The 10,987-nt window shown below is 44.1% G+C and overlaps 1 protein-coding gene across 1 annotated transcript in view; it reads left to right on the top strand.

Annotated features, from left to right (window-relative positions):
• The first annotated feature begins 1,735 nt into the window (after positions 1-1,735).
• The window catches only part of LOC103466364 (receptor-type tyrosine-protein phosphatase beta-like), an 18,492-nt gene continuing 9,240 nt past the window's right edge, over positions 1,736-10,987 (top strand). Inside the window, exons 1-13 of the mRNA XM_017305170.1 lie at positions 1,736-2,000; positions 2,239-2,518; positions 2,914-3,210; positions 3,417-3,680; positions 4,414-4,677; positions 5,142-5,411; positions 6,361-6,627; positions 6,719-6,985; positions 8,306-8,569; positions 9,443-9,706; positions 9,807-10,070; positions 10,162-10,419; positions 10,810-10,981. Coding sequence (XP_017160659.1) covers positions 1,953-2,000; positions 2,239-2,518; positions 2,914-3,210; positions 3,417-3,680; positions 4,414-4,677; positions 5,142-5,411; positions 6,361-6,627; positions 6,719-6,985; positions 8,306-8,569; positions 9,443-9,706; positions 9,807-10,070; positions 10,162-10,419; positions 10,810-10,981 — 3,179 coding nt within the window. The 5' untranslated portion in view covers positions 1,736-1,952. The remainder of the gene's footprint in view (positions 2,001-2,238; positions 2,519-2,913; positions 3,211-3,416; positions 3,681-4,413; positions 4,678-5,141; positions 5,412-6,360; positions 6,628-6,718; positions 6,986-8,305; positions 8,570-9,442; positions 9,707-9,806; positions 10,071-10,161; positions 10,420-10,809; positions 10,982-10,987) is intronic.

Raw genomic sequence — 10,987 nt, 5'->3', positions numbered from 1 at the left:
CACCCACAGCAACAACGCGTGTAGTGTCCACCCCCTCTACACCCATAATGACTGTACCAACGAGCCTCCCTAGCATCACCACGCAAACCACACAGTCAACTAAAGCCCCACTGCTGGCCACCACACATGTGAGTATGCTATCTGTTAAAATAATTCTTCTTTTGCTACTACTTCAGRGTTTCCTCTATTATAAGCCTGGTGGGCCACCAGGCTTTACTTGCCACCCCACCAAGTTAAGCATTGTTTATTTAAAATATATATTTTTTTATACACTAGTGACAGTGACAGTAAAGATTAGTTAAGCCAGTTTTATAGTTGCAGCATTGGTGTTGCCCAGACCACAAGGCTTAATAGGTTTTCTCGGGGAAACCCTGTACTTTTATCTATACTTTAATGGCTCCATGGGATTGCTATGGGGCAGCTGTGACGTGCTCTTTTGGCCTTTTACTGGTGTCTTTCCAGGTAGCCTCTCTTCAGGCCTTTCCTAAACAGAAAATAATACAGTGGGCATGCATTGCATGTGGGCATGGAAAAGTTGCAAATTCACATAACTAATACAAAAACAAAAGTAAAACATTCTAACTCCTTCACTTTTAAGAATTGTTTTCTCTTTACATGACTGTACCCTCTTGGCTTTGATTCAGTGGGGCAAATTCCTGAATAATCAAACGGACGTAACACTGGAAAAGTTAAAAATGCTATTTTTCATACCCAATGTCAAGCATGGTGGAGGGGGAGTAATTATTTGGGCTTGTTTTGCAGCAACAAGACCTGGGCAACTTTCAGTCTATTAAATACTCTGTTTGCCACAGTAATGTAAGTCAAGTATAAACTCAAGTGTCCCACAGCTTGGCTTCATGCAGCTCATTTCCTGCTGGGTCATCATCAGAACAATGACTGACAAAAGGGCAAATATACAAGCTAAAAAAGAAACAAAGTTCTTGCAATGGCTCATTCAAAGTCTAAACATTAACCTAATTAAAATGTTGTGGAAGGCTGTAAAAAAACGCTCCTCGTTAAATAACTAAACAAGAGTGTGCTATCATTCATCTACAACAATGAGAGAAATAGTTAGACTGAAAAAAAACAATAATAATTGTCTAATTTTGCAAAAAGGACTTTAGAGTTTCCTCCAACTCTTACTGGTTAAGTTTTTTTACTGAACCATTATAGATGCATATACCCATCTACACTGTCTTATGAAGAGTGTGGTCAAAGTCCGTTAGGGTTTGTATTGTACTCCTTAGAACAAATGTATGCAAACACTGTAGAACTTAAGATTCTCATAATGTAAAATCTGATGTAACAGAGTAGTTTATTCTCCAGGTGAAGATCAAGATCACGTTTTAAGGATCATTTAACCGTTTGCAATAAGGAGTTGATGAGATGAAGGATGTTTTTGTACCCAACTTTCTGATTTCTATGTTGGTCCCAGATAGATTACAACGCTTCCATAACCCTGAGAGGATTAAAGAGATGGAGCAGAGTTTAAATGCTCATAAATTTTTGCTYCAAAACGTTCAGTCTACTCAACTTCACACAACTTCAAGCTGAACCTTGCATTTTGTGCAATCAGCATTTTTGTGGCCTCTTCCTGACTGGAAAACTCAACAATGGCTAATGTTGTTGGCCCTAATGGAGCCCAGCTTGATGCTGGAGGTTGGTGGAGAAAATGAATGGGGCGGGCAGGAAGGAAGGCAGGGTGGGTCAAGCCTCTGTTTGGATTCAAAGAGATCGAGTCAGAGTGAACTGAGTGGAGACCAGGAGCCGATGAGATGAAGAATGAAGCGTGGCTGCAGCCGACATCTCATCGGTCAACTGCTGGACTAATACTGCCACTCTGGACATGATTCACCTGCACTGGATGGTACCTGTGTCACATGACCTCGTCTGTGTGTTAGCCCGGGTTGAAATGCACCATGTTTACCTTCTGTTAACGGGACAGACAAACGATGCTCCCAGGATGTTTGATCCTTGGACTGTTGTGGAGGATTGGAAAGGTGAGAAAATTGGAGTGATTTGATCTTCCATGATTCTGTTGATCGGAAACCTCTGGAATAAGTTAATCCCAGATTTTAGCATTTGGTCTTTGCCTTAGGCTATTAAATCCTTTTGGCAATCCTGTTGCTTTCTCTGGACTGCTACTCGTGGGAGAACCCAGCCATGACCTCTAAAGTTGAACCAATTGAGGTAAGGCAGTTTTGAAGTTACAACTCATGAAGTGACCTCCTGTTGCAGGTCCAGACCTTCACTGGACCCAGCTGTGCCGTGGAGCTAACAGAGGTCAGGACCACCTGGGATTCAGCAGTGGTTTGGTTGACTGCTGCCTGTCCATCACCTGACTTCACAGCCTTCATGGATGCAGGCTCTGGGCCAACCGCGGTCCGCTGTGATCAGGATGGAAACAATGGATATATGTTTATCTGCAACATGACAGAGCTACAACCAGGAACTTTGTATGAACTAAGGGTGATCTCTGGGAAGGATGAGGAGGGAAGCCTCGGCTCAATGCGCACAGGTAAGAACTTACTTGGAATATTTTTCTCCATAATCATGYTCCCTTTAATTTTTTTCTGCAGGTTGATTTYGATTAAGGTTAAAACCTTCACATCACTTTGAATTTATAGTTAATGATAGAACATGGACATATTTAAACCAAATTCAGTGTATATTACTTTTTATTTAAAACTAGATGAGAAAGGACTAAATCTAAGTAGCATTGTCATTCAACATCAGTTTCTCATTTTCCATCAATGTCTCATCCAAACCTGCCAATAACTTGATCCCTGAACCTCCCTATCCTTTTAACAACCTGTCTCAAACGTTTCATAACCTGATYAGTTATTCTCCCAAAGTGTTCAAAGTGTCTTTCTGCCAACATCTCAAAAGATCTTCTCCTTTTTCCTCCCACAGTCCCAGTTGGTCCAGCTCAGCTTGAGGTCCAGTTGGACCCTGAAAGCATGGCTTCAGTTTATGAAGGATCCTCTGGGCTGCGAGTCCTCTGGTYTCTCTCTGAAGGACATGTGGACTGGTATAATGTAACTCTGGAAGACGTCCACTCCGGTATGGTTCGTAGCAACAGAGTCATGGGTTCTGCAGCTCCCCAGTCTTGTTTCACCTCCCTCGTCCCAGGAACTCTGTACAACATCAGTGTGTTGGCCATATCTGGGAACAAGACTGCTGCACCTGTGCACACCATTGCAGTAACAGGTGAGATACAGGGTGGAGGATCTTGGCATAGTTACAGAAATTTACAGAACTGTTAAAAAGTCTGCAGACCTTTTTACAAATCTGATAGAAAGTGGAATAAACTGGTGTAGTTTTGAAGTCGTTTTGTCCATCAGCACCATATCCAGGTACTGGAAGATGTTATTAGTTTAGCATCTTCACTGCTGCCTGTCTTGGTTTTCCTGCAGCCCCTTCAGCGGTGGATGGCCTTCAAGTAGCATCCTCATCTTTAGACAGCCTCGGTGTGCTCTGGCGGCCTGGCCCAGGACGGGTGGAAAACTTTAAGGTCCTAGTGATGGACCAGGATGGGTTTCTCCTGAGAAACATCACTTTGACGAACACTATGATCTACACCAAGCTGGATGGGCTGCAGCCAGGGACACCGTACAGGGTCACCKTGGTAACAAATGCTGCTGGCCTGCAGAGCTCTGCCTCCATCCAGGCCTACACTGGTAGGTGTAAATGCTGAAATGATGTTACTGAAGCTTCTGAATGATTATCCTGTATGGTGAAGAGCAGTTTTGTGCTGAAATTTTATTTTTTCACTTTATTTCCACCTGATCAGTCTGACACATTGACCAATGAGGAAACGGAACCTGTACTTACTATGTAGCATTAGTGTGTTTCCACCTATTGTTGTAGCAAGAAACAGTCAGCAGTATATGTTCAAAATCAGCATCTGGTGATCTGACAGACAATTAGAAATCCTTACCTTGTTTTCCTAAAGAGGGACCTGATTCTGAAAGAATATGTGAAGTTTAAATGATACCAGGTTGTGAGTTTAAGGAGCTTATGGTTAACTGGTTGGTTTATCTCCTTTTGCTTCTCTTGATAATATGAACCTTTTCTGGTTCTTTGCAAACCTGAAGTTTCCTCTCCACAAGGCAAAGCAATGATCAAAGTCTGATCAGGTCACAACACCAGATCGACCATCTGAAGCCACGTTTGCACTAATGAGCAGTTTGTTGCTGAAAGAATCTGGTATCCGTCCATATGAGGTCTAATAATGACAACCTTGAAACACAGCTGCAAGATTTACGCTCAGATAAAGACATTTTCTTACAGAGGAGGTTGCAAACATTTTCCAGCTGGTGTTTTTCAGCCAGTGAAGCAGACAAGGTGTCAGGAAAAACAGCACCAGAGGTTTAAGATAAACAAAATAATATGTTCTCTCTTTTTCCTCAGTCCCAGCAGCTGTGTCAGATCTGATTATCAACAACGATGGCAGCTCAGAGAGTCTCCGGGCCTCCTGGACCGCACCTGAAGGGGGTGTGGACTTTTTTACGGTGACCCTGTGGGCTTCAGGTTTGACCCCTGAGCAACGAATCCTAGCCCCCAATGTCACCCAACTGGTGTTTGAGGGTCTAACCCCTGGATGCCGCTACCAGCTGTCTGTCAACTCATCAGCAGGAGGCCTGAGTTCGGAGAGCAGGACTGAAGGAAGGACAGGTAGGTCCAGGACTGCTTAGTTAGTCACACTGCGTGTGGTTTGTTAAAACAGCACCGACATAATGGAGAAGACCCTGAAAGGATGATCATGTACTCCATATCTGATTTACAAACAAAATAGCACTAATGAGCTACACATGCAAACATACCCATCACTGCAGCAGGTCAGGGAGATATTCACTGATTTTCACTGTATTTGTGATGAATACAATTCAGTTCATGTTTGGTTCAACTCCTCCCATGTTACTGGTCATTCTTTAGGGTTTATCTGAAGCCAGGCTGACCTGTTTGAGGAGATGTGTAAATATAAACAAAAAAATTATAATATGGGGATACAAGAGATGTTGATGTTTTTGTAGTTTTTTAAATGTATTTAACTATTAAAAATAACATTAAGCCTCCAGCTGTTGTCTATGTACCACAAGGGCCTTTTATAATGGCTGCTCTGCGTCCTTATGTTTCAGTTCCTGACCAGGTGTCCACCCTCTCCATGTCCATTGACAGCAGCAAGCTGCAACTCAGCTGGTCTCCCCCCAGAGGCGACTGGGAGTACTACAGCGTTCTGTTGACAGATGGCCCTGCTGTTCTATTTAATAGGACCGTCAGTAAAAAGAGCAGAGAGCTTCTCGTGTCCGTCCAGAGCCTCGGTTTAGTTCCAGGACGGCTCTACTCTGCAGAGTTCGTGGTGCACAGCGGCRGTTTGAGTAACACAGCCCACTGCAGCAGCAGACTAGGTTAGCTACTGTTATAACTGTCTTCAAATTGATTATAGAAAACAAGTCACATGTCACTGATGCACCAGGAACATTTCCAGTCCAGTTTGGTTTGTGTTGCAACAGTGCACAAGAAAGCAGAGCTTAAACTTCTCAATTGATTGGCGGATAGGACTTCAACAGACAGACAGACTCGGGTCAGATTTTGGCAGAAAGTGAAAACCACAGTCTGAATTTAAGGATAGTACAAAACACTATTCACACATGGTCAAGATGGACCAACTTAGCTACTAATAGAGTTTTTGGACTGTGGTATTAGGCTGGAGTAGCTAAAGGGAATCCACACATACACAGGGAAAATATTCAAACTTTGTGCGGAAAGATCCCAAGCCAGGATTGGAACCCAGAGCATTTATTCTTAAATAATGAAATAAAACAGTAATTTCACAGAAAATTAATGTACCTGTTTATGGTAGTGAAATAGAACACTGTACATTSCTCCCCAAAGATCCCATTATACATACACACATACATCAAACGTGATGCATGTATTTCAAAGATATGAAAACACCTAATGTTCTACATAATGCCCCACATAAATGCACCCTGGGTGTTGTCTACTGTCCTTCAGTTCAGAAGTCCAGAAATTTTGTAGTAACACAAAGACCTGCTTGTGTCTTGGTGTGAATAAGAAGCAGAATTAAAATAAAAAATAAAACAAAAAACATTCAGTGACYGTATTAGCTGAGTTGAAGGCAACGGGATTTCTTATTTAGATTCTAGCCTCAATCAAAGTGCACAGTTTAGAGTTTAAAGCTTAGAAACTCTTATTGACAATATTGCTTCACACACTGTAGATCTTCCAGTTTGGTGTGAGAAAGACTGTATCCACCAGCAGAAACTTCATCTGACTTAATTACCGAACTTTCAGTATTCTTATACTAACACGTTACATCTCCCATTACCCCAGCACCTCGTCCTGTGCAGCAGCTTGTCCTCCATCATGCTGATGAGACGTCTCTTAGTGTGCAGTGGAGACAGCCTGTTGGACGTTGGGACAGCTTCACGGTGCTTCTCACAGATGAGGACCTYGCYACTCCTGACACTCAGAGGATCCTCAGTGGTGGATCCAGAGAGTGCACCTTCAAAGGCCTCACCTCAGGACGCCGCTACACTGTTACCGTGAAAACTAGCAGCGGTAACCTGAGCAACTCTGACTCCCTGACTGCATGGACCAGTACGTCTGAGGCCTTTATTGCTGTAAAGAGTACTGCTTGACAGGCTACTTGGTTTATCATTTAATAATCTGCCACCATCTGTCCTCACAGCACCAGCTCCAGTCAGCGGGCTGCAGGTTTTCAACCTCGACAGCACCAACAGCCTGCAGGTTCAGTGGGAACTGGCTTCTGGAGACCAAGACTCGTACCAAGTTCTGCTGGTCCGTGACAGCAGCGTCATCAAGAATAAGAGTGTCGCAGGCAACATCAGCAGCATAAGCTTCCGGAACCTGAGACCAGGAGCACAGTACAAGGTGGTGGTCACCACCATCMGAGCCGGACACACTTCCAGACAGACTGTGGCCGAAGGACGCACAGGTGAGCTCACCAGTCACTGGCCTGACAGTTCTATCGGTTATCCTTTTCAWGACAGTCGTGTAGGATTACTCACCCTCTGATGTGGAAGACGGGCCACAGTTGAGTGGTTGCATGGCAGCATGAAGGTTGCGGGTTCAAATCCCAGCCTCGGTTATTTTTGCATAGAGTTTGCATGTTGTTCCCATGCATGGGTGGATTCTCTCCATGTACTCTAGCTTCTTCCCAAAGGCCAAAAATATRACTTTTAGGTCAGCTGATTGATCTAAATTGCCCTTAGAGTTACATTCACGAAGGTATGTTTACCTGCTCAAATACAGCCAGGCTCTGTGAGGGTATCAGGTGGTATTATGGCATGTGCTAAAGCTCATCTCCACATTTGTGATGGCAGCGTTACTTCAGAAAAATCCAGCACAAATTKTATTGCTTTCAAGTAGACATCTTTTCAAGGGACGCTCATGAATTTTTTCCTCAGGTTTATAGAAACTTGAGTAAACTTAGCTGTAACTAAGGAAGAAGAGCTATGGAAGAAGAKGCTGCTGGAATAACCTCAGATCTGTTTTAAATTGGCTATAAAGAGCAGGAGACACCAAAGACAGGACAATCACTCTGCACTGTTGAACACATTAAGATGCGTTTGTAAAAGGCAGMTGGAGGTCTTCATGTCTTGGTAGAATCATCAGTACTAATGGGAACATGACTTAAAGAAGTAACTTTTACTGACACGGTTATTCTTGGATAGTTATACAGCCTCAACTGTAGGAAGGGATCGATGTTAACAGATMAAATGAAGTTGATGAGACCAACAATTAAATATTGGTTTCAGAGCCAATGTCTGCAGATTTCAGGCTGTTTTAACGGGTCTTAGGCGGCAGAGCAGACCAAAAAGAAAGGCTCTCCCTCTGTTGGGTTTGTTTCCAGCAGAAAGCCGGATATTATTGAAAAGCTGGAATTTGTGTGGAATTTTCAGGAAGTGTCGACAAGGACAGCAACACAAAAGAGCGTCCAGGTCTGTTGGTCAGAGACTTCCCGTCAGGAAGAGCCTTGGTGTTTTGCCATTGAACTTTCTGAGAGTCCTCACATATCTCATTATCCGTAATCTTCAGCATTCCTGATGAATTAAAATACAACCTTGGTCCCATCTTTTGTTTTYCCTAGTTCAATCTTGAAACCTGTTGCTACGGTTTGATCTCTTTAAGATGATTAAACTCTTCCCTGCTTTCAGAAAGTCTAACAGGTACACACTGAAGTGGTATGCATGATGTCACTACTGTGCAGTCTTAACATCTGACTGCGTGTCTGACTCAACTTCTCTTCCCCCAGTACCAGCGGCGGTCACTGATGTTCGGATCAGTAACAATGGTCGCACGGATTTCCTCACCGTGTCCTGGAATCAGGCTGCAGGTGAGGTGGACAGTTACTTGGTAACCCTGAGTGACCGTGACAGGACACTACACAGCCTGGCCGTGTCAAAGTTCAACCCTGGCTGCATCTTCAACTCGCTGGTATCTGGACGCCTCTACAACATCTCCATCACCAGCTGCAGTGGTCGCTACAGAAACCACACCTTCATCCAGGAGAGAACACGTGAGCAGTTCTTCTCTGAGTCTGAGTTCTGGGCGTTTTCCTCCATGCAGGTTCTAATTCTCTCTGGATTCTAGAGTGTCTCTATAAAGGTTTCTTGTTGTTTTGGCTTGGTTCTTGCTTGGTTTTAGTTGTCAGTGAAACAATGACAACTTGTCATTGTCTCTCAGTGTTTTTGTTCATACTGCCTTTACTGGCCGAAGGACGCACAGGTGAGCTCACCAGTCACTGACATGACAGTTCTATYGGTTATCCTTTTTAAGACAGTYGTGTAGGATTATTCTCCCTCTGATGTGGAAGACGGGCCACATCAGAACAGTGGGGTGGGGGATTGTGTCCTGTCATCACTCACACCTGGGCGACTCTACAAGATCCATCAAACCCTGCCTTTGCCAGGGTTCCAGCTTTCTCTGTCCTGGTTCTTATTGTGTTTATTTGGGTTCTGTCTATCCCTTTTTTAGTTCTAATTATTTTTGTTTGGCTTCTGGCTATTACTGACCTTGTTCTAATACTTTCTTTTGCATTCTATGTGTCTGTGTCCTAGTTCTGTTTGTGTTTGTTTGGGTCCTGGCTTACACTTTCCWGGTTTTAATTRCATTTTTCTGAGTTTTGGATTTCGCTGTCCTTGGTTTAATTAATTTTTTTGTCATGAATCTTTTTCTCTTGAATTTGTTGTAGATTTAGCTCTTGTCTCTGGGCTCTATTTTGGTTCTTTATCTCTCTCCCTCACGAAATCTTTTATTCTGTATTATGAATGTCTCTGTTAATCAACGCTCTGAATGTTCCAGCTCCTGATTTGATGAAAATTGAAAAAAAAAAAAAAGTTTCTACCCAGATCTATTAAACGGGTTGTCACTTGTTTCTTTGACCCCTTAGAGCCCTCAAAAGTGCAGAACCCCACGGCGACTCATGGTGCTCGGGATGACTCCCTGAAGGTTTATTGGCGTCATGCTGCTGGAGACCTTGACTTCTACCAGGTGTTCATCAAACACAACAACACCTTCCTGCAGAACAAGACAGTCCAGAAGACACATAGCGAGTGTGTGTTCACTGGGCTGGTACCAGGACGGCTCTACACAGTACTAGTGAACACCTGGAGTGGTTCTTACGAAGCCAGTGCGTCCACCCATGGAAGAACCTGTGAGTAGCTCCCTGACATTCATAAACTTGGTTATTTCTTAATATATGACGAAAGGCTTTACGGGCTCTAACCACAGCTCCTGTGCTGTCCCTGCTTCAGTCCCAGCAGCGGTCCAATCTCTCAGTCTTGCGGGACGGGGGACTGAGGACCTTCGGGTGATGTGGTTGGCAGCTCCAGGTGATGTGGATCACTATGAGGTGCAGCTGCTGTTCAGTGACATGAAAGTGTTTCCACCTCTCACTCTGGGCAGTGGGGTGRGGGAGTGTGTCCTGTCATCACTCACACCTGGGCGACTCTACAAAATCCTAGTTTCAACCTTCAGCGGTCCAAATCAGAGGGCCCAGTTCATAGAGGGTCGAACAGGTAAAATTTAGACACGGTCATAAAAAAATATCGCAATGCGACCAAGAAATCCCCTGCATTGCTTTTAATTCAAGTGCTATGGTTCTGTTAGTCCCTAGTAAGGTGAAGAACATCCATGTTAACGGTGACAGCAGTCATCTGAAGGTGAGCTGGACTCCTGGGCCGGGTGATGTGGATGGATACTCAGTCTTTTTGTACAGAGAGAGTCGAGAACTGGCTGTCCAAGCTGTGCACAAGCACCAAAATGAGGTGACGTTTGACTGGCTGCAGCCAGGTCAACTGTATGGTGTTATGGTTCAGTCTTCAAGCGGAGAGCTGCTGAACAACAACACATCCACGGGACGCACAGGTGAGAGCAAGAAAGAGGTTTGCAGCACACATTAGTTGGCCCTCAGTGAGCCGTGACAGTTTCCTCCGTCCCATTGTCCGAAGTTTGTGCCTTCCCCTCTTTTCTTTCTGTCCTTCCTTCGTCTCTCTTTACCATGTGCCCTTAATTCATTCCTACTTGTCCATCTGCTTTGTGTCTTGTCTCTACTTTTYATGTTCTGCTTTCCTTCATTCCTTCTTAATCATGTCCTTTTTTTTCTTGTGCCATCCAAAAATCCTTGGGTCCATCGTTTACTTACTTGTTTCATAACTTACTTCCTACTTTGCCCTTTCTTGTCCTTTCCATCCTTTGTGAAGTCCAGAATTTTTAGATGGAAAAATCTGCAATTACACCATCCTTTCTGTTTTGCAGTCCCGTTAACAGTGACAGCTCTACAGGTGGAGCCCGTCCTGAGCACCTGTAGCCTGCAGGTGAGCTGGCAAGAAGCTCTTGGTGTGTCTGATGGATACATCCTGCAGGTTCTGGATGAAAGAGGCAGCATCGTCGCCAACGGCTCACAGCCTATCAGATTCACCCGGTACCGGTTTGA

This window comes from Poecilia reticulata, linkage group LG6, assembly GCF_000633615.1.
Source record: "Poecilia reticulata strain Guanapo linkage group LG6, Guppy_female_1.0+MT, whole genome shotgun sequence".
Taxonomy (NCBI): domain Eukaryota; kingdom Metazoa; phylum Chordata; class Actinopteri; order Cyprinodontiformes; family Poeciliidae; genus Poecilia; species Poecilia reticulata.
The sequence above is the reverse complement of the archived record's forward strand: the minus strand, read 5'-3'. Positions and strand labels throughout refer to the sequence as shown.